Here is a 26,102-nt window from a genome sequence, read left to right on the forward strand (position 1 = left end):
GTCATCAGAACTCTTTCAACTTGCATTCCTTAAAACCTACTCAGTCATTTGCATTTGCTCCCACATAGAAAGTAAGGGTACGGGTTTTCTCCTGTATGGAGCCAGTTCTCTCATTAGCACAGAATCCCATTCTTATTTCCCAGCCTTGTTTCCACATTCAGTCTTTCCCTGTCAGCTGACTCGACCACAATAGCATATAATACAACCTCATATCTCCTATCTAAAAAAACAAAAAGGAAAGAAAAATCGTCCTTGACCCTACATTCCATCCCCTTCTCCTCATTCTCTGCCCCCCACCTTGCCAAATGTTACAGCAGGTGACTACACTCGTTGTATCTTCCATCCTACCTTTTATCTGCCATTCATCTTCCATCCCACCCACCCTGCCCACAGGACTGCTCTAAGTACAGCAGTGACCTGTTTGTAGCTTGAAGCCAATGGACATCTCAGTCATTGTCTTACATGACTCTCTTAGCATATTTTAATACCAGTGATTATTCTTCCTCAAACCTTCTTGGCTTCCATGATATTGATGCTCTTACTTGTCTCCCTCTCTGGCCTCACAGCCTCCTCTGTAGTCCTACCATCTGCTTTCTGTGCTTTAAATGTTGATGCTTCTGAGAGTGATCTCAAAAGTCAGCTCTCTTCTCACTCAGCACACTTGCTTCATTGGTCTCAACCATACCCAACCTTCACCATCCATCTACATGCTAATCTGTATATCTGACTCAGACATCTCTCTTGGGCTTTCAGACCACTCACATCCAACTTCGTACTAGACATTTCCTCTTGTTTAGATGACCCACAGACACCTCAAAACTAGTGCATCCAGAATTGAACTCATGTCCCCATCCTGCCCTCTACCGCTGCCTCCAGTCCTGCTTAACCTCCCCTGTCCTCTATTTCAGTGGGTGGCTCTGTAATCCTTCTACCTTATTTCTGGAAAAGAAGCTTTGACAGCGAAACAACATGTCAACAGAGTAAAAGAAGAGGAGGCTTTCAGAGGTGGCTCCTGCTCCCTCTTACTCTCCATTGGTCACCAAGTTACTACTGTGGTCTGCTTCCTCCATCTCACCCAAATCCACTCATTTCTTTCCATTCCGGCTGCCCCTATTTTTAGTTCAGCCACCGTCATCTCTCCAGGATTATTGCCACATCTTCTTAACTATTCTCCCTACTTTTAATCCTGTCCCTTCCAACCTAATCTCTACCCAGTGGCCAGAGTGATCTTTATAAAAGTCAAATCTGATCATGTATTTCCTGGGGCAAATCCTTCAGCAGCTCACCATTGCCCTTAGGTTGAAGTTGCTCTTTAACATGGCCTCAGGCCTGGCCTGCTGTCCTTCCTGGTGAGTCCATCTCTAGCCACTCTCTCCAGTTCTCGCTGTGTTACACAACTCTGATTCTCAGTGATCACTCCTCTGTGTTCTCTGGGCTTTCATACATGCTGTTTCATTTGCCTCGACCACTGATCCCTGTTTGCTTGGGTAATTCCTCTACATTCCTCAGGTCCTGGATGTTGATGTTACTTCCTCTAGAAAATGTTTTTTTGACCCTGCAAGTCCAGGTTAGGTGACTTTCCTCCATGCTCCCAGAACTTTGTGCACTTGTCCTGTCAAAGCACTCATCACAGGGGAATTGCAGTGGTCTGCCTCCACCACTGGACTGACTCTAATTCAGAGGGCAGTGTACGTGGCCGTCTTGTCATGTGGCATGTGTGAGCCTCCTTTACCGGTTGCCGCAGAGCCCTTTTTCTCTTCCAGCTGTGGCCGTGGGTCGGAAGGAAAAAGGCAGCTCCGAAAACAAGGCTCAGTGAGTGCGGCCGGCACCAGTGAACTAGTTTGCTTCAAAGTTTAATGCTAGTAGCAATGTTGCTTACTCCCCTTCTGCCGCCCAGTGCTATGTCTGTGGCAGCAGTGAGAGGGACTGCAGAAGCCCATTTCTTTCAGAGTGTGGCTCTGTGATGCAGATTTTAGTCTGGAACACAACATACCCAGCTCCATTTTATCTTCTCTCCTTTGATCCAGTCTCCTGCAGGTTGGGTTGTTAAAGAACAATGAGATGTCAGAAATGGAGACAGAGAGAGTAGAAACAGCAAGGGTAATCTGTAATCCACAGGTTAGTGAGTAAGCCTTTGAGCATCCCAGACCACCTGTCCTGAAGAGAACTCAATTGTTTTACCATTCCAGAATGTCTTAGATCATCTCTGGCATGCCATAGATACTATATTAAAAATCCACGCCCTCATTCAAAGGGAACACACCTTAACAGTTTTGATACAGCAGAGATAGAGGTTAAATTTTCATTCTTTTAACAAGACAGTTGCAAACTGCATTTTCATAACCTGTGTCCAGCAAAATGTAGTACTGCATCTTAGGGAGAAGATGCAGATTTGTGTCCTACTCTCTAGCAACTATACTAGGTAGTCCCTGGCCCAGTCAGACCTTTACATGTGAACATATTCAGGATCCTAATTCAGGATTTTTTTTTCTAAACTCCATTATAATAATGCCTTATATTTGTATAGAGTTTTACAGTTAACCAAGTATACGTAAGATCTTAGTTTGTCCTTTCAACAACACTTTGAGGTAAATGGCTCAGGAGTCATCACCTTCATTTTTGCAGAGGAGAAAATGGTGGAACAGAAATCACACAGCTAGTCATTGAAGGAGCCAGGACCTGAGCTCAGGTCTCATAATGCCCAGTCCTGCGTTCTCTCCATCATGCCACACACCTTTGTGTTCAAAATTGTATGTGCGTTTCGTGTATATGGGGGACAGTTAATTAAAGTTCTCTTTTAAGATCTAGACCGCCTAAGAAATAGTTAGATATGGCTCATCATATTAGTTTATTGTAGATAATACTGGACTAAAGAATACAGCCTGGACACATGACTTACATGGGCTTTCTGCTCTCCTCCCGTCCCCTCCTCTCCAGCCCAGTTGAACTCACCCACTTAGTCCCGCATCTAGTAGTAGGACAACAGCAGGCCTCCCTGGCACAGAGGCAGACGCACTGCCTTGCATCGAGGAGTCCAGGACAGGACCTTAGGCAGGCAGCTGGAGAGTGAGCTGAGGAGATTCCAGGCCACACGTGACCATCACTCGTCCCCTGAGGATGAGCAGGTACATGGAAGTAAGAGGATGGCAGAAGTCTCTCCTCGATACTTCTGAGAGTGTGCAGGAGTTCCTCCTCTGTGAGCTTTGTAGGAGAGGACCGAGCTGGTTCTTCCTGTGGAGTTAATCCACCTGGGGAGGAAAGACTGTAAGGTCTTTGAGTGCAAGGACCTTTTATGTCTAACACATTCTGTGCCCCAAAGTGTATAGTGTAGGACTGAACATGTAGTTGTGCCCAATAAATACTTGTTGGCCAGTCTGTAATCTTCACTATAGCATGGAAGTTGCAGAGGATAAACATTGTCAGAGAAAGACCCAATTTGTGAATGAAAGGTGATTAAAAACAGTTGCGCATTGTCTTTTTGAACCACCTGAAGGCACACTGGCTGGCAACCAAGGTGTCCCAGCCATCAGACCACACCCTGGCTGCCACAGGGAGCTGTCTGACCGGTGGCTCTTCCTCCAGAGAGACAGCAGCCCAGTTCCTCCCTTTTGCCGACTTTCCCTGCTCAGATCTTGCATATTCTCCTTTGAACATATTCAAACAAGTTCTTTAAATTCCCATTCTCCTTTTCTCTCTCTCCCTTTTTTTCTCTTTGTTCAGCTGCTAGAGGAATTTTTTTTTCTTTTCTACTCCCTGCCCCATCTCTTAATCACTGTCCTTTTCTCTTTCTCAAATCCCTGTCTTAACTTGGTGGATAAGTAGAAGAATAGTGCTGAAGATAGTCCTCCTGCATGAAGAAGTAACATTATAGTTAATAGAGTGAGTTTTTAAATACCTTGAAAGTTTCCAGAACACTGATCTAGAAAGTCAGCAAAAATTTTCTTTTCTGTTTTTTTTAATTAAATTGTTTATGCTGAAGCACCAGCATTAAGAATAAATGTACTTTTTAATTCAATTTTGCTTTTGTTTGATAGAAGTACAGTGCTACCATTTTTCATGGCAAACAAAATTTCAACAATGCATGCCCTAAACAAGCTTTTATGAGCCAACTTATGAACCCAACTATAACTTGTCATTTCTCAGGGAAAACGCCCACTATTTCCAGGTTTCCAATTGCCTAATGGACACAGCCAATGTGTCGTGTGTTCTGGAACCATCTTGGTCCAGGGTGCACAGGGCAGTTTGTGTTCTCTCTTCGTCAAGTTCCAAAGCAAACTGGGAAGAGAGGGAATTTCTTTGCTTCCTATGTATGACTTTTGAACGTCTTGTTTGTCTCACAGGAAAAGCTTTTGACATCACATACGTGCGCCTCAAGTTCCACACCAGCCGCCCGGAGAGCTTCGCCATTTACAAGCGCACACGGGAAGATGGGCCCTGGATTCCTTACCAGTATTACAGCGGCTCCTGCGAGAACACCTACTCGAAGGCAAACCGCGGCTTCATCAGGACAGGAGGAGATGAGCAGCAGGCCTTGTGCACAGATGAATTCAGTGATATTTCCCCTCTGACTGGAGGCAATGTGGCCTTTTCAACCCTAGAAGGAAGGCCGAGTGCCTACAACTTCGACAATAGTCCGGTGCTGCAGGTAATGCATCCAGAAGTTAGCTTTGCCTCCGGTTAGTTGTTCCATGTACCTTCGTGATGCAGGAAGATGGATTGTATGGGGGCCTTTGGTCCCACTAAAGAGGGAGGGGGTGGGTGTGGAATCTACCCCAGCAGGACGGACAGGTGGATTTTATCCTGCTCTCCTGTAGATGCTCAGTATGGGAAGAAGAATTGTTTTGTTCCTGCTTCCCAAATGATGTTCTTCTATCCCTGTGCACGCACTAGTGATTTCTGGGCTACAGCTTCTAGAAATCTTGAAAGCCGAACAATTTTAACTTGCTCTTTACTCACAGTGCAAACATTTTGCTTCTGACCTTTTGAAGAGAGTATTTGAATCTACCCATTATTTTTGCATCCTTTCTTATCTCTTCTCTGATTTGACAAAAGGAAAAGTATTTTTTAGTGTTCGCAAGGGGGAACAATTGGAGCAATATCTGAGAACGCCGTCCTTCTTCGTAACCGTGCAGGGAAATTTGGACTGGGTCTGTCTGGCTTTGTTGTCAGTCATAAAAACTTCTAAAGGCACTGGTGTTTGTGACAAGATATAAATTTAGGTACACATGGTATAGTGCCTGAGCATCAAGATAGAAACTTTTCCCCATTTAAGCACAGAAAGAATTAAAGCTGTCCTTTTTCTTGGAAATTCTGTGCACATATTCCTTATATGCCATAATTTGGAATCTTTCTGTAACACAGAATTGGAGATGCTTCTGTCATGTGGCTGAAGTTAACATCTAAATGGGGACAGCCTGTATTAATTGACTGAGACAAAGACTGGATGTGGGTTTGCAAATGCTGTGTACATTTTATGAAAAGCTGTTGGGATTTCTAAGTAGGGAGTCCGCTCATTCTTCTGGGCTTCATGCTTTTGTGTCTTCTCACGCTTTCTCTTTGAAATTTATTATATTCAGAGACTTTCTAAATTGGTTGTATGGTTTTGCATGGTGTCAAAAGATGAGAATCTATTTATTTCTCTGTGGGTCCAATTCTTCCCTTCCATTATATTTCTGTAGTTTGCTGGGAGATTGTACATCTTGATCATGGTAAAGTCTGAGGTTATGGTGAGCAGTGAGTATGTCTGCAAAGGCCTTTGAGTAATGTGTTTCTTGCAATGGTGATAAGATGTATTCAAAATAAGTAGGAAGAATTAACTGCTTTTGATAGATGAAAACACAGAAGACTGAATGTCTAGGGCAGATGTGATCTACAATTTTCTTAAGCTGATCAACTGGCAAACATTTGCTAGCTTAGTTTCTTACTATCCAGATTATTCTGTTTTACTGTCCTGCAGAGACAATGGTATAGTCAGCGGGAAAAAGCAATGACATAATGTGACTGTGATTTTATGGCACCTTTGCTAACTGTATGCCTTGTCAGCCTATCTTGAAGCGGTTCCCCCAGCTGTAGGGATTCTGTTTGCTACTCTGTCTCTCTCTCTCTCTCTCTCTCTCTTTTTTTTTTTTTTTAAAGTACTACTCCCAGTGTGGGGCTCGAACTCATGACCCTGAGATCAAGAGTTACATGCTCTACCAACTGAGCCAGTCAGGCACCCCTGATGTTTGCTACTCTTTATGCCATAGGAACTCATGAGACTGAATGTGGTGAAAATGCTATGGGCATCTGTAATCGATTTGGTCAGTTGCTGTCATTATGCAAAAACATTAATTATGTGTCTCTGAATGTAAGAGGTCTGGATTTCATACCCAGTTGCCAAGGAGGGTTAGCTGATTTGACTTTAGCTGATAATGACCCTTTTTCCTCATTGCTTCCTGTGCCTCTCTCCAGAAGCTGTGATCTACCAGATGGGAGAGGAGACCCTTCCTGGTTTCATTGTATATGAATATTATTAAGCATATACTGATTTATAATAATAGTCAACTTTTATTACAACATTTGCTGTAACGTGCCAAGCAGTGTCCTGGGCCCTTGAGATATATTAGCTATATGTACTCATTTAACCCTCACAATAACTCTACATGTAGACACTTTTAAAATTCTATTTAATTTTTATTATTTTTTGAAAGAGAGTATGCACGAGCAGGGGAGGGGCAGAGGGAGAAGGGGGAGACACACACACACACACACACACACACACACAGAGAGAGAGAGAGAGAGAGAGAGAGAGAGAGAGAGAGACAATATCTCAAAGCAGGCTCCATGCTTAGCACAGAGCCCGACATGGGGCTTGAACTCCTGAAACTGCAAGATCATGACCTGAGCCAGAATCAAGAGTTCGGCACTCAACCAAGTGAGCCATGCAGGTGCCCCTCCCTTCTTGGGGCGGGGGGCAGGTAGACAGTTTTATTATCTTCATTTTACAGATGAGGCATGGGCATTATTTATCAGGAGAGGTAAAGTAACTGATCCCAAATTGCAGTTTTAAGTAGCAGAAATGGGATCCAAAACCTAGAAAGGCTAGCTCCAGAGCCTGTTCTTTTTAAGATGCCCATTGTGAAAAAAATGACTTAAACCTAACTCTTGAGAAGCTTTTATTCAAGGGAAGCTGTTATAAAGATGAAGCTCGAAGGAGAGATAATAAGCATTAAACACAGAGATATGTTTAGCTATTTACATTACAGACGACTAAAAGATTCCTAGCATTGTGGCCATGAGTGGGAGTTGTTATTGGAGCTCCAAGTTTGCATGCGGTGGAATCATCATCTCTTCTCCTTTCTAATTATACTTGGAGGCTTCACGGGGATTAGCTTTTATGAGGCCTCGATGTTGCTCTGTATGCCAGGTGTTTGGCATGGTTTAAGCTGTGCTCCTTAATCAGGGGTGTGCCTCCCAGTCTCATGGGGAGCCTCCTGGAAACACAGACGCCTGCTGCTCTGCACTTGCTTGTTGCGTCTCCACTGTTGATGCCCACGTGTGGTCCCACGATAGGACTTTCCGTGGAAGTGGCATCTTTGGGCGGTCATGTATAATATGCTACTCCAAAACTTAACAATTCTAAATGGCCGTGACTTATTATTTCTCCTGATTCCGTATTGACCTGAGCTCCCTCAATGGCAGGTCAGCTGGGAACTGAGTTTGTCTCTCCCTGTGGCCTTAAAGCTTCAAGGTGACTAGACTAGGCTTCCTCTCATGATGGCAGAAGTGTTCCAAGAGAGTAAGTCCCAGTGCACAAGTGCTTATCAGACTTCTGTTTGTGTCACATTTGCTCATGTCCCCTAGGCAAAAGCAAGTCACATGCCCCAGCCTAGAATCAGGGTGGAAAGGGACTGCGCAGGGTGTGGGCACTGGCAGAATGATTCATTGGAATCATCATTATAACAGTCTACCATAGAGGTAAACATCTGACTAAAATTAGCTCAATGAAAGGGCATTTATTATAAGGGCTTAGAGCTCATAAAACCTAGGGAAAAACTTTAACTTTCATTCTTGTCCTCTGTTATTATGGTACACCTACCAATTTGATCAGTTGTGGTTTCTTCAGATTTGTTCATTTGCTCAGCCTATGTATTTGAGCACCCACTGTATGCTAAGCACCAGGGAGACTGCAGTAAACAAAGCAGATAAGTCCTTCTCTTGTGGGGCTTAGAATCTTGGTGGTGATTAGAATGGTGGGCTTAGAATGATGGTGGCAGTGGCAGTGGCGGGGTGGGGGGAAGGTGATGGAAAGAGACAATATAAATAAAACAGGGGGCACCTGGGTAGCGTCTGACTCTTGATGTTGGCTCAGGTCATGATCTCACGGTTTGTGAGTTCGAGCCCTGCGGGGGGGTCTCTGTGCTGGCAGTGCAGAGCCTGCTTGGGATTCTTTCTCTTCCTCTCTCTCTGCGCTTCCTCCACCTGCTCGCTCTCTCTCTCTCTCTCTCTCTCAAACAACTTAAAAAAAATTAAGACAGGAGAGTGAAATAGGGAGTTGGGGTGGGCAGCAATGTTTGGTTGGGTGGCCAGGGAAGGCCTCACAGAGAAGTGACATTATGGGAAGGGTCAGGACAAAACTGCATCTGATTGGCCCCAGCCAGCATAATGATTTATTATTTTGTACTTGGATGTCTCTCCCAGATCTATCAGTAGTGGACTAGGGATGGAGGGAGAGGTAGATGATGGTACAAAATGGGCAGGAGGAGACAGTGACCAGCATATCTAACACCACTGTGGTGCCCCATGAGCTCTGTGCTGGCTTCTCTGCTGGATTTGGGGCGCGGATACAGGGTGGAGAGAAGGGGCGTGTGTACGGAGTCCCTCCTGTATGCTAAGCCTTTAAAAGTATATTTCCTCTAAGCCTCTCAACAGCCTTGTGAAGAAACGATTATTATTCCTGCTTTTTGGGACTCTGAGTGATAACAACAACTTAGATCAAAAGAAGGGAAGATTCCAGAAGGAGAAAAATACTAGGAAATTAAGGGAGTCCTCGAATAATATATCCGATTTAATGCTAGAAGAGGACATAAGTCACATGATATACTAACTGTTGGAAAAGTTTAGAAAATTTTGTTGCGTATATGTCCCTTATCTTCAGTTCCTTTACCTTTTTCCATTTTTTTTATTAATTTTTTTCCCTCACAGGAATGGGTAACTGCCACTGACATCAGAGTCACACTCAATCGCCTGAACACCTTTGGAGATGAAGTGTTTAACGACCCCAAAGTTCTCAAGTCCTACTATTATGCAATCTCTGATTTTGCTGTGGGTGGTAGGTAAGTAAATCATTAAATAACTTTGAAAATGACTGGAGCTTTGGTTTAGAAGTGAGTGTAGCAACTTTCTTACAACCATATTAATTAATAATTTTGTTATTTCTATAACCTTGTCAAATCAGCGCCCTTGCTGAATTCTTGCTGGGCACCTCAGCACAAAGCGATGCAACAGGCACTCTGAAGCCACCATGGAAGCATAGGACATTCACCTGCTGAAAAGGACTTGACCTTCCAGGATTGTACAAATGAATGGGGCAGGCAGTGTATGAACGTGTGAAAAATTAAACACGTGTTTTAGATAAAAAGAGGCCCTATGTCAGAGAATGAGACAGAACTCTCAGGCTAGAGAAGCAGATGGGAACCAAGCTGGGCCTTGAAGAATGGGTAGAATTTGGATAAGGAAGCAGGATAGGTGGGTGGGATTCAGGAGGGTGGGTGTGTCATGAGCAGAACTATAGGGTTGAGGAGGTACCTGGGTAGCTCAGTCGGTTAAGCGTCTGACCGGCTCAGGTCATTATCTCATGTTTGTGAGTTTGAGCCCCACATCGGGCTCTGTGCTAACAGCCCAGAGCCTGGAGCCTGCTTCGGATTCTGTGTCTCCCTCTCTGCCCATCGCCCATTCGCACTCTGTCTCTGTCTCTCTCTCTCAAAAATGAATAAACATTAACAACAACAACAAAAACAAAAAAAAGAAGTGTAGGGTTGGGAGATTATAGGCTTACTAGGCTTAAGAAAAACCGCCTTGGTGAATATTTGGAGTAAATGGAGTGAAAGCTGATGGAGGCTGTAATCAATGAGAAATCGTGTACTTTTTTGAAGACTATGATATCTAAACAGTGGTTAAGATTAGTTGCAGGCAAGGTGAAAGAGTGCCATCAAGAGAATTTATATTCTTGTTATGATGCTGTGATGTAGGTGTTAGATGACAAATATCTGGCATTAGGCTGGTGACAGTAGATTGGAAAGGAACAATTTAGGTGGATTTCATTGTGAAGCAAGAATTATCAGGCCTTTAGGCAAAGATGATTTAAAGGTTTAATGATTAGGAGAGTGATGGCACTATTAATGAAATGAGTGTAGAAGATGAGTTAATTTAAGGAGATGATGAGTTGTAGACATCTAAAATTTTAGGTTATGGGGGATATCTAAATTTGTGCATTAGTGAAGGATAGGAGTCAGGAGAAAGATGAGAGCTAGGGATATAAGTTTAGGATATATCTGGCACACTGTAGATGTTCAGGAAAGGTCTGAGTGTATTAGGACATAGTAGTGGAAGCTGTGGAACTGATTCTGTCTGTAAAGAAGCCAGTGAGGGAAACATCAGGACACCAGAACGCGTGTTAATACTCATGGACATTTCCATGAGTCCTTAATTTATGACTGTGCCTGCATCCGAGGGATCCTTCAGGGATTCTTGCCCCAAACAACCTGAGGGAATATCAAGCTACCAGAGTTCCATATGGTAGTTGAATGTCTCTTACTACCTTCAGATCAGGAAAATCATTATGACAGATCATAGCTGACATAATTATTGACTTATAGTATGCCTGCACAATCCTAGGCACATAAATAAAGCAGCTTCTTGACCCTCTCAGTAACCCTGTGAAATTCACATTCTCATCATCCCTATTTAATAGCTAAGGCACAGAGGTTAAGTTACATTGGTAAGTCACAGGGCAGGGTTTCAAACATGTATTCTGGCTTCAGAGTCCATGCTCTGCTTAACCTCTGCACTTGGCCGCTCCTTGACACATGCAGTTGACTTCCGGAAGTGATCCTCCAGATGGCCTCAGAAATTGTTAGAGGCTTTCTTCTTATGTCTGGTCAATGCCCCATCCCTGGTTAAATACAGATGGGGTGGTGGTGTTTTTTTGTTTTTTGGGGTTTTTTGCCTGTTTAATTTTAATTCCTACCTAAAAACTCAATCATTACTTAATTTTGCTTAGTTCCTCAGTTTACAGTTTTGAGTGGTAAAACTAAAAAATGTTCTGAGGTTGCTTTTAGTTCTCTCTGTACATCATTTTTTTTGTATCCATTTCTGGGACTTTGTGGCTGTTTCGTATTTCTGAGTGCCTGTTCTCTTCCTAGGTGTAAATGTAACGGACATGCAAGCGAGTGTGTAAAGAATGAATTCAACAAGCTGGTGTGTAATTGTAAACATAACACTTACGGAGTGGACTGTGAAAAGTGTCTGCCTTTCTTCAATGACCGGCCGTGGAGGAGGGCGACCGCCGAGAGTGCCAGCGAATGCCTGCGTGAGTGCCCCTTGGCCTCCAGCTGTTAGATTATCTTGAGGGTTTCAGAGTGGGGAGCAGGAATGGGTGACTTCCTTCTGTTCCTCCTTGCAAGGAAAACTCTGAAAGGCAGTGCTTCCTCCATCATTTGAGAGCATGGAACAGTAAACTTACACGCACATCAGAGGAAAATCCTAGATGAAGGCAATTGGCTATGGATATAAAGTATGCTCATTTTGTGTTTCCTTCATGAACACACATACCAGGGTGGGGGCAGCATCTCCAAGGTTTGGAACTTTGCATAGATCCAAATACTGGGTAAGTGTAGCCTCCTGTAAAATTTGGTTTCTCTAGTCTTTTCTTTGCTGCACATGTAGAATATTTTCCTGCCAATGGTCATTTACTCAAGCAGTCAGGATCATTGATTAATATGTGTCGGATATGTTGATTTCTAGACTAAGACTGCCGTTCAAAAGATGATTTTCCCAAATTATTTTTCCTTTATTTCACAAAAGAGCCCAATAGGGAGAATCTTCCTTCTCCTCCTGTGCAGATGTGGGTGGCTTTGGGAAGGAGAGTAGATTCTAGTATTTCTAGAAAAATGTAAAATGAAAAAGATTATACACTGTTTATCCCTTTCGTAATGGCTTGGTTTATTTTGAACAGATAGAGAAAGATGTCTCAGGAGAAAGGAACCATGAAACTATGTGATTGTGATTTGCCAAGGACTTAAAAATAAGAAACTTTTAAAGCAGATATAATTTTTTATGACCTTATAAATATTTATCATCTACTCTTGATAAAGGAATAAGAAAGAAGACACTCCACACTCACTGGAATGGTTGGCAGAAACCTTGAGAAACAACCAATATTTTGTCTCATGACTATTTCTATTAGTTGCCTAGAGCAGATTTTCTTTTTATTTATTTTTTAATGTTTATTTCTGAGAGAGAGGGAGAGAGGGAGAGAGAGAGAGGGAAGGAGGGAAGGAAAGAGTAGGGGCAGAGAGAGAGAGGGAGACACAGAATCTGAAGCAGGCTCCAGGCTGAACTGTCAGTACAGAGCCTGATGTAGGGCTCAGACTCATGAACCATGAGATCATGACCTGAGCCGAAGTTGGGTGGTTAACTGACTGAGCCACCCACGGGCCCCTAGAGCAGATTTCTTATCTTCCCTTTTCCTCAGCAATTCCCAGATTTGAAGATAAATTGTGCAGCTTCCTCTAGAATTCCTACGTACTTGCTTGACCTTCTCTTCTTTTACTGAACTGTAATATCTAGTGTTAGAAGCTACAGGATTAAGGTCTTAACAAAAAGAATGACATGCCCCTAAGATGTGACATTTAAATAAATGTACACATGTGTTTGACAAGTATTCTGTTCAATGATAGGGTCACATTCGGAGTCTCTCCAGGACCATTATGAGAAGAATAAACAACAGATTGCCAATTTACCACTAGCAGACAGGTGGTTTGCCTTCTCACCAGCTGATGATAAAGGAGACACAGCACCTGCTTTACCTGGGGGTTAGGACAGTGTAGACAAGGGGACTGTTATGCTCCACATCCCAGACCACCAGACCTTTTAGCTGGGAATGGACTGAGTTTGGCTGGGGATGGGATGTGCAGAATAATCTAGAGAGGCTTGAGAGAAGAGAAATAGCAAACGAAGAAGAGAATGGGAGTTCTACAAGTTACTTAACACAACTCTAATTTTTGCTACCAGTGATTCAAGTTTCTAAAAAGTATTCAAGTATAATTCTATTAAAAAAACTGATTATAAAGAAGGGGAGGTGAAAAAAAAATCTATATACTTAAACATTTTTTTAAAACAACTTTATCTGAAATCAAATAAAACTTTAGTGCTTAAGATACTGCCTGTACTTTGTGTGGAATCTATAATTCTAAGGAAAAAAAACTTAATAGGAATGTAATAAAGAATTTCTGTGACTACATGTACGTGTTCTTAAAATGTAGTTGCGTTGTGTAGGGAATATAGTTGGCATTGTGGCTCCCCAGTGGATGACTGTGTCTAGTGACACTGAACGTCCCTTCAGTCCTGCCTCCATCTGCAGGGGCACCAATCTTACCTCATGTGTCTCTGGTTCCCCCAGTCTGGCTATGCAAGTAGTCTGGCACTTCGAAAGTTAGTGTCTTAATGTATTTGAATCGTCTAAGGGCTGAAAAGTGAGGTAGATGAAAGCCCGCATATAAATTGGCACCTTGTTTTTGAAGCTGGTATTGAATGAAGGATAAGGATTTAGAAAAATTAGAATTCAACTTGGCTTTTACTTGCATTTAAACAATTGCCCAGAGATTCTAAGTACTGGAATTTCTTGTATTTTATGGTGGCCCCGGGGGGTTTTGTTTTAAGAAATTTTATTTTATTTTATTTTTTTGAGAGAGAGTGAGAGTGTGAGCGGTAGAGGGAGAGAGAGAATCTTAAGCAGGCTCCACACTCAGCGTGGAGCCTGACAGGGAGCTTGATCTCACGACCCTAGGATCATGACCTGAGCCAAAATCAAGAGTCAGGAGCTTAACCAGCGGAGCCACTCAGGCACCCCAATGGCATTGTTTTTGATAAGACCATTTCTTGGTAAACTGATAATGTGGCCATCTAAACCCTTTACTGACATACTCCTTTTTGTTTTTAAATGAACAATGCATCAATTAGGCGGTCTTATCCTACCACCCTTTGGGCCACAGGGATATGGGAAATTATGGTTTGGTTTTCTTGGAGCCTTGAAAATGCTGTTTGGCTAAGGAACATGGATCTGACTTAACTCGTATGTTTTGGCCAACAGCCTGTGACTGCAATGGCCGATCACAAGAATGCTACTTTGACCCTGAACTATACCGGTCCACCGGCCATGGTGGCCATTGCACCAACTGCCAGGGCAACACAGATGGTGCCAAATGTGAGAGGTGCCGGGAGAATTTCTTCCGCCTTGGGAACAACGAAGCCTGCTCTCCGTGTCACTGTAGTCCTGTGGGTAAGTGACAGGCAGAGTCAGCTTCGGCCTGATGGATTGAAACACAAAATAAGGGCTCCCCGTCTCCCCAGAAAATCTTTGTTTCCTAAGCATCTGCACAGGTTAGGTATGGAAGTGTGTACATTATTGTACCCCCTACCTCCACTCTGTTTAACCAAGTTAAGCTTTCAAATGATTTTCTGGTGTGTATAAAAGTGTGGGGTTGGCCTGAGTAATGGTTTTGTAAATAATTAGTAACACGATCCCAGAAACCAGTTTGAACTTTGACTGTAAAAGGTTAGCTGTTTCGTGAGTTCTTCCTTGTTAATGACTGTTTAGTTTACAGTCCTTAGAGGGCTGAACTTTCTCAGTATGTTGGTGTGTCTTCAGAAACATAGAGTGCTCTTAGTCTGTTCTACTCTTTCAAGAGTTTGACCTTTATTTTGTTGTGCCTGTATATACTTAAGTTCTAGACGTGGGCCTTAAGGATCCTGTGCTTGCCCACAGAGAAGGGACTGGTTTTGAGTACAGTTTATCGCTGGGTGCAGAGTGCCTTGTTTTTCAACATTGATGAGCAGGGTGTGTGTCTGGAAAGTTAAAATGTTATGGCTTAAAAGGATATTATTTTGAGACAATGAGGATTTAAAATTTCATCTTTATTCCCTCCGTAACCATCTAGAGATTACGTATTAGGTTTCAGGCAGTGTTTTTAGTTACCATTTTTTTTTTGATTTGACATATTAATTTTACTTTCATACATGGTTGTTGATAAGCTCTTTAAATTTTAGGTTCTCTCAGCACACAGTGTGATAGCTATGGCAGGTGTAGCTGTAAGCCAGGAGTGATGGGTGATAAGTGTGACCGCTGCCAGCCTGGATACCATTCTCTCACTGAGGCAGGATGCAGGTAAGACTTTTCAAAACCAGGAAAAGGGGGCAGAATCTAAATGTAGTCGATTCAAAACAAGAGATCTTGTGGTTTGTATAAACATTTTTCCTTATAATAATTGTCAATAGGATTCAAAACTTCTAGCTCTAATGATGATCCAGGATTGGTTTGTAACAGAGATTAGGCAGAGTTTTTATTTTTTTATTTAAAAAATTTTTTAATTTATTTTGAGAGACAGAGGGAGAGCACAGACGAGCAGGAGAGGGGCAGAGAGAGAGGGAGAGAGAATCCCAAGCAGGCTTCACACTGTCAGCACAGAGCCCAGCTTGGGGCTTGAACTCACAAACCATGAGATCATGCCTTGAGCCGAGATCAAGAGTTGGATGCATAACCAACTGAGCTACCCAGGTGCCCGTAAACAGTTTTTTTTTTTTTTTAAGATATTTAAAATAAATTGAACATTCCTTCCATGTTCTTCTGGATGGCTTACCACCATAAATTATACCTTTTGCACTATGCCCTTTGTTTCCCCCAACTGTTTCTATATGGTGCAATAATTACATGCTCTGTTGAATTCAGAAGTGTTGTTGAAAGGTTAGGTGAACAGAGGAAATTTACGGAAATGGAAAGGAAAGCTGCAATTTGGTCTCTATTGGTACATAAGTAAAGATTTGTAAACAGGAGTTTCTTGGAAAGGAAGAATGACGCCATGATTCTGTTCAGATTACATTTTACACTAAACTCTATGTTAGAAGACATGCATCTAAGCCACCTTAAAAGCAATGTAATTTTTTTTGTATCTCTTTTTCCTTGCCTAAGCAATAGAGAATCACAAAATGATATTGCAGAGTGTGCTTGAATACCATTCTATTAGCATATAAGAACAAATGGATGATTTACACTATAAAAACTAAAGATAAAGAGAATTGGATGGTCTGTCTTTGTAGACCCCCGAGCAATTTTTTTTTTTTTAATTTGAACCCAAGTTAGTTAACATATAGTGTAATGATGATTTCAGGAATAGAATTTAGTGATTCATCACTTACATATAACACCCAGTGCTCATCCCAACAAGTGCCCTCCTTGATGTCCCTCACTCATTTAGCCTATCCCTCCCACCCACCACCCTGCCAGCAATTCTCAGTTTATTCTCTGTATTGAAGAGTCTCTTACAGTTTGTCTCCCTCTCTGTTTTTATATTATTTTTTAAGCAGAGTTTTTAGTATAGAAATGTGATAGGTATTCTTAATTGAAACCAAATTCATATATAAAACTGATTTTAAGACTTCTTTCACTTTTTTATGTATTCCTTTTTTTAAAAAATAAAATGTATTAACATGTAAAACCAAAAGTTGGCTTTGAGTGTGGAATTTCTTTCTCATTTCTCTCATTGTTTTACTCCTTTTCCCATCCAATAGGCCATGCTCTTGTAATCCTTCTGGCAGCATAGATGAATGTAATGTTGAAACAGGAAGATGTGTTTGCAAAGACAATGTTGAAGGCTTCAATTGTGAGAGGTAGCTCATTCTTTCTCTAGCTGTATTTTTTTTTCTGATACCATATTTCAAGCACAACAAATTCCTGGTTATATCTTTATGTTTTTCAGGTGCAAACCTGGATTTTTTAATCTGGAATCATCTAATCCCAGAGGTTGCACACCCTGCTTCTGCTTTGGGCATTCTTCTGTCTGTACAAATGCTGTCGGCTACAGTGTTTATTCTATAACCTCTACCTTTCAGATCGGTAATTTGGACCTTCCCTTCTGTCTCCCAGAATTGTGAGACTAGACTTACAGCAGTTTAAAAAAAATTTTTTTTAATGTTTGTTTATTTTTGAGAGAGGGAGAGAGAGCGTGAGCAGGGGAGGGGCAGAGAGCAATGGAGACACAGAATCCGAAGCAGGCTCCAGGATCCAGGCTCCGAGCTGTCAGCACAGAGCCCAAAGCAGGGCTTGAACCCAAGAGCCATGAGATCATGACCTGAGCCAAAGTCAGACGCTTAACCACCTGAGCCACCCAAGCGCCCCAAGACTTACAGTAGTTTTAAAAAATTAATAATTTTGAGGATTTTTTGATAGTGGTAACATTTTGTTTTTCACTGTACATAATGTTTTGTTTGGCTCTTTGTTTGGCTTTTTAATTGAATGAAAACATATGGCTTTAGAATGTACTGTAGTATAAATTTACATAAAAATCAAAATATAGCTTGAGGGGTATAGCATACACAGGTACTGCTATAGGAGCTGTGTATTCAAACTGTTTATTGCTGACTTTCTATATATTTTGTGGTCTATAGAGGACCTGAGTTCAGGATGTTTACGAGGTGATGGCACTTGTGTTCTCATCCTGTGCTTGCAGATGAGGATGGGTGGCGTGTAGAACAAAGGGATGGCTCTGAAGCATCACTCGAGTGGTCCTCAGAGAGGCAGGATGTCGCTGTCATCTCAGATAGCTACTTTCCTAGATACTTCATTGCTCCTGGTAAGTAAGACTGGGAAGCAGTCTGGCGCCACGTGTGTCCCTGTTTACTCTCATTGTTACGTTCTCACACACCACTGTGTCTGCTTTCCAGCGAAGTTCCTGGGCAAGCAGTTGTTGAGTTATGGCCAGAACCTCACCTTCTCCTTTCGAGTGGACAGGCGAGACACTCGCCTGTCTGCAGAAGACCTGGTGCTTGAAGGAGCTGGCCTGAGAGTGTCTGTGCCCTTGATCGCTCAGGGCAATTCCTATCCAAGTGAGACCACTGTGAAATACGTCTTCAGGTAAGACCGTCTTCTTTGGAAAATCTGACTTGACCAGAATTCTAAAAGTAGTTTCTTTACCAGTCTTACTGGGCCTTAAGGTGTATGTTGAAGAAAAACGTCTGGGTTATAAGGGTGATTTTGGAAAAGGAAGCCTTCCCTTTATTTACCTGTATCTTTGCAGTTGTATTATCAAACCAACAGATCCATTTCTGACTTGGTTAGATTGTCAGAGCCTTGCATTGTTGGTGGCTTAAATGAATAAGAAATGCTTTCTCAGTACCCAGAATTTTCCTTATAGAGGTTAATATAGATCTTTCTTTCTCTCTAGGCTCCATGAAGCAACAGATTATCCTTGGAGGCCTCCTCTTACACCTTTTGAATTTCAGAAGCTCCTAAACAATTTGACCTCCATCAAGATCCGTGGGACATACAGTGAGAGAAGTGAGTTATGATATGATTTAAGAAAATTAAGAAGACGATTGGGTAAAAAGATCCACAATAATGTAAAAGTTTATCTCTAAAGTCCCAATACTATAAAACTTGATCCTAAAGAAGTGGTATAAACTACCTTGTTGTACATGTAAAAATAATGCATTTGTTTAACCACATTCAAGGACCTGGAGAAAATTTGCTAAAATTAATAAGTGGCATTGTTTCATAATGAATAAGCCTAATGAGGTTACTTTATATCTACGTGTATTCCAAGAATCCTTTTTTTTAAATGTTTATTTATTTTTGAGAGACAGAGAGCATGAGCAGGGGAAGGGCAGAGAGAGAGAGGGAGACACAGAATCCAAAGCAGGCTCCAGGCTTTGAGCTGTCCACACAGAGCCTGACACAGGGCTTGAACCCACGAACTGTGAGATCATGACCTGAGCTGAAGTTGGATGCTTAACTGACTGAGCCACCCAGGCCCCCCTATATTCTAAGAATCTTGAGTGTAATTCTACTGACTCATGTTGCTTCCTCTTTATTTCTTAATGTGCCTTTAAAATTGTTTTCCTATAGTTTTTTTTTTTTGTTTGTTTGTTTTTGTTTTTTGTTTTTTTAATGAGGACCTTTTTCTGTAGAAAGCTAAAGCTGTTTGGGTGGAGTCAGAGTGGTGGTGTGGCATGGTGAGTGACATCAGCAGCTTGGGTGTATTGGTTTTTGAGATGCCTACATGAACATCCAGATGAAGATGTCTTATAAATTGTTGGAAATATGGGTCTGGGCTTAGGAATAAGTTAGGGCAAGAGATCTGGAATTGAAAGGTTGACTACATATGGGCAGTAATTTTTAATTGAAAATGAGACCAAAAATAGAGAAAAAGTACAACCCAGAAACATAGTTATCTAAGGACTATGCCCTGAGACTCAAGGGAGAAAAAAGAATTTTGAGGAGGAGAAACGATTAATGGGTTTATAAAGATGGCTCTGTTGGATTTTGGATTGGGTGACTAAGGAATCATTGGCAATTTTTTGTTTAAAGAGGGTTGAAACTGAAGTTATATTGCAGTGCTTTGATAAGTAACTAGAAGGTGAAGCAGTAGAATAAAGCCAAAGAAGTTTGGCTGTAAGGGAAGGAAAAGAGGTGGATTACAGTTCAAGGGAAGTGACAAGATTAGAGGAAGAGTACTTTTTGGGATGGGAGACTTCAGAATGGTTACAATTGGAAGCACCTTAACCAGTGGTTGTTTCTCATGATCTAACTGCTAACAAAACCCCATAAATATATCAAAGCAGTAATAGAAGAGATGTTCTTTAGCCTCAGGTTGTCAGGTTCTAAGAATTCTATAAACAGCAAGTGATATTTCATAACATAGGGAAATAAACTTGAAACATTCTGGAGCAGAATGGAAATTAAAAGGAAATATGATGAAATAAAGGACTGCCACGTCATAGGATGTTCCTGCTGAGGCCATCCCATGCTCTGTTGAGTTGGATGAACCATTGGTCTAAGCCAGTATAAGGCTTCCTCTCTTTTTTTTTTCTTCTGGAAATGGGGAAGCATTGTGATATATGGCATATTTGCTTGGGAATAATTGCATATTTGCCAAAGTAGCCCTGAGTATTAAAACTTGTATAGCAAATTTTCCTGTTTTATGCAGGGCACAAAGCATATTGAGTGGCACTTGTCAGCACGTGCTCTTTGCTCTTTTATTCCTGAGCTGTGCTGTCAGCGCCTGCTTCTGTGGCAGGAGAACTAAAACACTGCTTAATGGCTATGGACTTAAACTCTTCTTATCCCCTGCATTCTTGCTCCAATCTTTTCTTGCCCCAGAATATTTCCCAGTGCTTTTCCTTTGTCACATTGGTGATTGAGAGAACTGAAGAATCCAACAAATCCGGTTGCTGTGTGTGTGTGTGTGTGTGTGTGTGTGTGTGTGTGTTTTAAAAATGTTTGCTATACTGCCCTTCCAAATACTTAATGCTAGGTACCCCACAAATGTTGTGAATGCTATTTTCTAGTTATCTCCTCCAAAAGATGACTTAACTAATAGTTGATTTTCTCTGGAATTTTGTATCTGATAACTCTTTAGCTTTATTAACTTTCTGTAAGCTTTTGAAAAACAGAAGCCAGTTCAGTGATTCTCCTGCCCACGTCATACACAGGTGCTGGCTATTTGGATGATGTCACCCTGACAAGCGCTCGCCCCGGGCCTGGGGTGCCTGCAACGTGGGTGGAGTCCTGTACCTGTCCTGTGGGATACGGAGGGCAGTTTTGTGAGATGTGCCTCTCAGGTTACAGAAGAGAAACTCCGAGTCTCGGGCCGTACAGCCCGTGTGTGCTCTGTACCTGCAATGGACACAGTGAGACCTGTGACCCTGAGACAGGTGAGCAGATGGTCTTTGGTGGCTGCTAGACCTCCGTCGTCTAGCAGATGGATGGGAAGTGCTCACGGTCTCATGTGCTTGCACGCTGGCCTGTTCTCTCATCCCCGCTCTCCACATAGGTGTTTGCGACTGCAGAGACAATACAGCTGGACCCCACTGTGAGAAGTGCGGTGACGGGTACTATGGAGATTCGACTGCGGGCACCTCTTCCGATTGCCAGCTCTGTCCGTGTCCTGGGGGCTCGAGTTGTGCCGTTGTCCCTAAGACTCAGGAGGTGGTGTGCACCAACTGTCCCACTGGCACCACTGGTGAGTCCACTCTTCCGTAGGCTCTCAGTGTTCCATCCCAAAAATCACTCGGGAAGAGGAGCTCTGGGGGCTTGCGGACTTTTGTCTGTTGCTTTGATTCAGTGATTATGGTGTTCTGGGTAGGCAAAAGTTTGGTTAGGAAAGAGATGTATTATTCATTTATAGAATGCGTATCAGATACAAATAATAGCCAACATATTTATGGCCACATACTTCTCGGAGCACTTTACACATTCTGCCTCATTAATCCTCACAACCCCATGAGGTGGCTTTTGCCATGACCCCCCTGTCACAGCCAAGGAAACTGAGGTGCAGAGATATTAAGTTACATGTCCCAGCTGCACGGCTAGTCACTGGAAGAGCTCATGACCACTACAGTGTACTCTCCCCGACATGAGAACCAAAACTGGATTTTTAGTTTGTGGGGCTGTCCTGGGATTCTTGATATAAATTGGCATTTTTTTAATTCTTTAAATTCTTTCTGTCTTTAAATAGTCCTTTTGGTGCATCATTGCCCATCACATTTAGTTGGGAAAAAATATTTGTATAGCTTTGGATAGACCTCTGTTCCTATTCTCAGAGTTTCTTTCTTTTTGATAAGAACATAAAACTAGATCTTTCTTAGCTACTCAAGGAACTGTCGTGCTAAGGACTCCAAATCTCACTGATGACCATTCATTCCTCTTTTTCCATTGACTTTAGCCCCCATGTGATAGGTTCTGGCTAGGCTTCAGATACGATTAAAAACTTTTTGTTCAAAAGATATTGCTGCAGAGCAGGGAAATAAGTAAAAAATAAAAAACACTGACCTAATAATTTGTATCTCTTGTATGTCATCAAAACATCGTTTATTCGTTGGGAAACATCAAAACACTTCATCTTCCTTTCACTACTCCACTGAGCCCACACTAAGCACAAGCACATTGTAACACAAAGAGATTCAATCATTTGCTTGAGGTAGTTGAGAAAAGGAGTAGAAACTAGTGTTGACTTTCAGGTTTTTTACTCTTTTCTGTGTGTATGTGTGTTCTAAAACAGTGGCCCAGCAGAGGCTCACAGATGGCATTTCTCTGACCTGATCTCGTTTCCCACCACCCACTGTTGCCTTCGCTGCTCCTGCTCCAGCCATCCTGGGCTTCTTGTAATCCATCAGATGAGCCAGACTCTATGGCCTGCCATATATGATGTTCTTTTTTGAGAATACTTTACTCCACTTTCTTCCACTCAAACCTCACTTTTCTTGTCCAGCTCCAATCTTTTCCATGGAGTTGGGTTGAAACATCACTTCCCTAGGAAGGCTTTCCTCAGTGAACCCTCCCCGCACTACCACCTCAGGTTTTTAAGACCCTTTACTCTGCTGCCACAGCATAGCTCAAGATCCCACTTGCTTAGAATCTATACTTAGATGTACCTGATAAAATGTTTTGATGAGAGATCCCTTTGCTCATTCTGTTGTTCCATTGGGTAGTCTGCAAGCATAAAACTAAGCTAAGCTAAGCATTTGGGGGTATTCATTCATGGCAGTGCTGAATAATACAAATGGTGCACTGAGACGACTTGGGATACGTAATGGAGAGATGGAGTGTAATATAGGAGATCTTGCAAAATGTTGTAAACCCGTTAGTCTATAACTAGATGCCTCTCACACAAGACTTGTCAAATACATTCGCCTTCTTTGTCTTCTTAGTTATCACCTGGCTTGAAGGAGATGAGCAATAGCACTTCTTGAGGATGTTAATTGAGGTAGAGGTCCACCTGAAAAACAGCCTAGACCCTGTGAAAAATAATGCCATCGCTCGTTAGTCCTATTTCCTGCTTTACTTTTTTCATAGTGCTTTTTAACCACTTGATATTTTTCTGTTTATTCATTTGTTTGTTGTCTGTCTTTCCTCTCCTTCACCCCAGTTTAAGCTCCACAAGAGCAGGGACTTCTGTCTGTCTTATTCATTTTTGTATCCCTGACACCCCGAATAGCACTTGACATGTATACTTGTTGAATGAATGCAAATATTTTTTGGATGATGAATAGAGATTGCAGATGCAGGGTAAGGTGTTCCTCATTTAGAAGGCTACTGAAGAATAGAAATAACTACTGATAGTCCCTGAGATCTTCACAGATGAGATCTTCTTCACAACATCTTTAAAATGATCTTTTGGGGTCAATTAATAATAATATTCTTTTTTCAACACATTTATTTGAGTCCCTGGCTTTGGGAATGAAACTGCAGAGATGAATTAGGGATGGTCCCTGCTCTTCAGGGACTAAAAGTGTGGAGGCAAACACAGATAATTTTTAGACAGTGTGGTTAGTTCAGACAAAGGAACTCACGTAAGAGGGCCAGAGGTGAAGGAGCAACACCTCCCTGAGGGTGGGGACAGAATGATAAGGAAAAACTAAGGCCCAAAAAAGTACATTACTTGCCCAGAGTTATGTAGGCAATCCATCCAGGACTTGAACCTACATCCTGGACTCCGCGACAAAAGGGGATGAGTTAGCTGTCATGTTGCTGGGAGATATTTTGGAGTGAAAGCTTCCCCTGGGCTACCATGCACCTCTGTTTTAGGTCATTTTTTTAATTGTTGTATTCAAAACCAGTTTCAAGGCATTTTAAATATACATCATATCTAGAATAGCCAAATTACCTGATAAAAAGCAAAACTGAAATGCTGTTCTGATCCTAGTCTGGAGAAGGCTCTTGGGTGAGGGTCTGGTAACTATGTATATCACAGACCAGAAGCTTCCTTTCCTCTCTTAGTGTTTCATTCCTTCCCCTCCTGCCCCACCCCCAGCTAGAGTTTCTGTTCACCTCATCAGTGGTCTCCATTTGCCAAATGCAGGGGTCAGTTTTCAGTCCTCATCTGACCCCGTCTCCCAGCAACACTGGACTCAGTTGACTGCTCGCTCTGCCCCAGACATTTCCCCTCTCGCCTTCGGTGACACTGCCCCCTCTTGGGTTTCGTTCTTTCCCTCTCCTCTCAAGTCTCTGTTGATCACTTCTGGTTCTCAGCCTAAGGCTTCCATGTCAACTCATCTATATTCTCCCCTCAGGTGAACGAGTCTTGTCCTTCAGGCTTCAAAAGCCTTTCTGTGCTTACTAAAAAAATCTGCGTCTTCAGCCCCGACTGTGCTCTCCCCTGAGTGGCAGCTACTTACTTGCCGTCTCCACTTGGCGGGTGGGCTGGAAGCCTTCCATTTGCCCCTTCACATCCGTTCTTTATTCTTCTCCACCCCGACAAGGCCTGTGTGCACCACATCAGATGGACCCTCCATTTGTGTCCAGGCAGCAGGAAGTATATACAGGAGGTCAGGGATGGGGGTGCGGGCAGAGTATTTATTCCAAGGCCTCCTCTCCATAGGGTCCTTGAGGCTGGTGACCTTAATCAAGGTTCTCAGTTATAGCCAGCCTTTTCCAGACAACCCTTTCTAATGTGAGACTCTGGTTAGCTGCTGCCTCCATCCACCCACTGAGGCCCAGGTCATGGAGCCCGACAGTCACTACCACAGGTGCTACACTCTCTTCAGGGATTCCTTACACCCATACTTGTACAGAGAATATATTTATTAAACTGTCTTTAGGTCTTGCTAATTTGAATGTGTCTTTCATTTTCTGCTGTCCTCTTGAGTCACAGGGCTAAAGGCATTTTTAAGCATATCCAAGCTACATCTTTGATTTCTTCTCTTTTTTTCTAACCCAACCCTGTCCTTTCCCAGTCTTGTTCAACTGCATGAAAATACTCACATCCACCTAGTTGCCCAAGCTAAAATCCTAGGCTTATCTTTAATTCTTTCTTTCATTTCCCGGAAGCAGTCAGCCAGCACGTGTGATTGAGTCTATCTCACATCTGACCACTTTTCACTGCCTCCACTGCCACCACCCTGGTCTACACCACTGCCCTCTCTCACCCGGAATGGCCTAATTGGTCTCCTAATGAGCCTCTCTCACTCTGCAGCCCTGTAGTCCACTCTCACATGGCAGCTGGGATGATCCTTTTTAAATGTATTTCAGGTCACATCACTTCAGAAACCCTCTAATATCACTTTAAACCAGACTTTTTACTGTGACCTACATGATGGGCTCTTACTACTTCTATAAGCTCATCTTGTTTTTCTGGCACATTCTTCCCTTGGATATTATCATGGCTGTTTTCTTCCTGTCTTTACGTTATCATCCCACATATCTCCTCTTTACAGAGCTTTCTCTAACCACCCAATCTGAAGTAGCCATTGCCCTGTCACTCTGCCATATTGCTCAAAATGTTTTAATTTTCTTATGCTTATCCCTATCTGAACTAATCATTTTTATTTATATGTCTGTGGATTGGTCTCCCCCAGCTGCAGCATAAGCTTTGTGAGAGTGGAGATCTTGTCCGCCTTGTTCACCACATCATCCTGACAACCTAGAACAGTGCCTGTGTAATAAATGCTCGGCAGGTGCTTGTTAAATGAATAAATGAACAAACCTTTGTTTCTCCAAACAATTTAGGCTCATTCAGGCCCTGTTAGCTACAAATATATCAAGAACCCAACTTGAGCTAATGATAATGGAGAAGTGGAAAAGAAAAGAGGAGGAGCAGTGAGTTTAGTATGGTGGAAAGAGTCCTGGATTCTAACTGTTTGGTTGTGGGCAAGTTACTTAACCTCTCTGTTCCCTTAGCTATAATAGAAGCTGGTGGCAAATGACGATCTCTTTAAGTTATCTTCTAAATACTCTGATTCTGTACCAGTTGACACTGCTCAAACAAGGATTAGCACAAACCGTTTACTTTTTTAAGAAAATTGTCCTGCTTACTCTGTTGTATGGGAAACTTAAGATATCGAGTGGCCCTTCA

The 26,102-nt window shown here is 42.4% G+C and overlaps 1 protein-coding gene across 2 annotated transcripts in view; it reads left to right on the forward strand.

Moving 5' to 3' along the window:
- The window catches only part of LAMC1 (laminin subunit gamma 1), a 127,376-nt gene that overhangs the window by 77,189 nt on the left and 24,085 nt on the right, over positions 1-26,102 (forward strand). For both annotated transcript variants that reach the window (XM_027074384.2, XM_053209460.1), the window contains exons 2-13: positions 4,341-4,645; positions 9,184-9,314; positions 11,403-11,569; positions 14,351-14,539; positions 15,307-15,424; positions 16,825-16,923; positions 17,013-17,149; positions 17,763-17,885; positions 17,977-18,166; positions 18,477-18,589; positions 20,743-20,964; positions 21,084-21,272. In XM_027074384.2, coding sequence (XP_026930185.2) covers positions 4,341-4,645; positions 9,184-9,314; positions 11,403-11,569; positions 14,351-14,539; positions 15,307-15,424; positions 16,825-16,923; positions 17,013-17,149; positions 17,763-17,885; positions 17,977-18,166; positions 18,477-18,589; positions 20,743-20,964; positions 21,084-21,272 — 1,983 coding nt within the window. The remainder of the gene's footprint in view (positions 1-4,340; positions 4,646-9,183; positions 9,315-11,402; positions 11,570-14,350; positions 14,540-15,306; positions 15,425-16,824; positions 16,924-17,012; positions 17,150-17,762; positions 17,886-17,976; positions 18,167-18,476; positions 18,590-20,742; positions 20,965-21,083; positions 21,273-26,102) is intronic.

This window comes from Acinonyx jubatus, chromosome E4 (genome assembly GCF_027475565.1).
Source record: "Acinonyx jubatus isolate Ajub_Pintada_27869175 chromosome E4, VMU_Ajub_asm_v1.0, whole genome shotgun sequence".
Taxonomy (NCBI): domain Eukaryota; kingdom Metazoa; phylum Chordata; class Mammalia; order Carnivora; family Felidae; genus Acinonyx; species Acinonyx jubatus.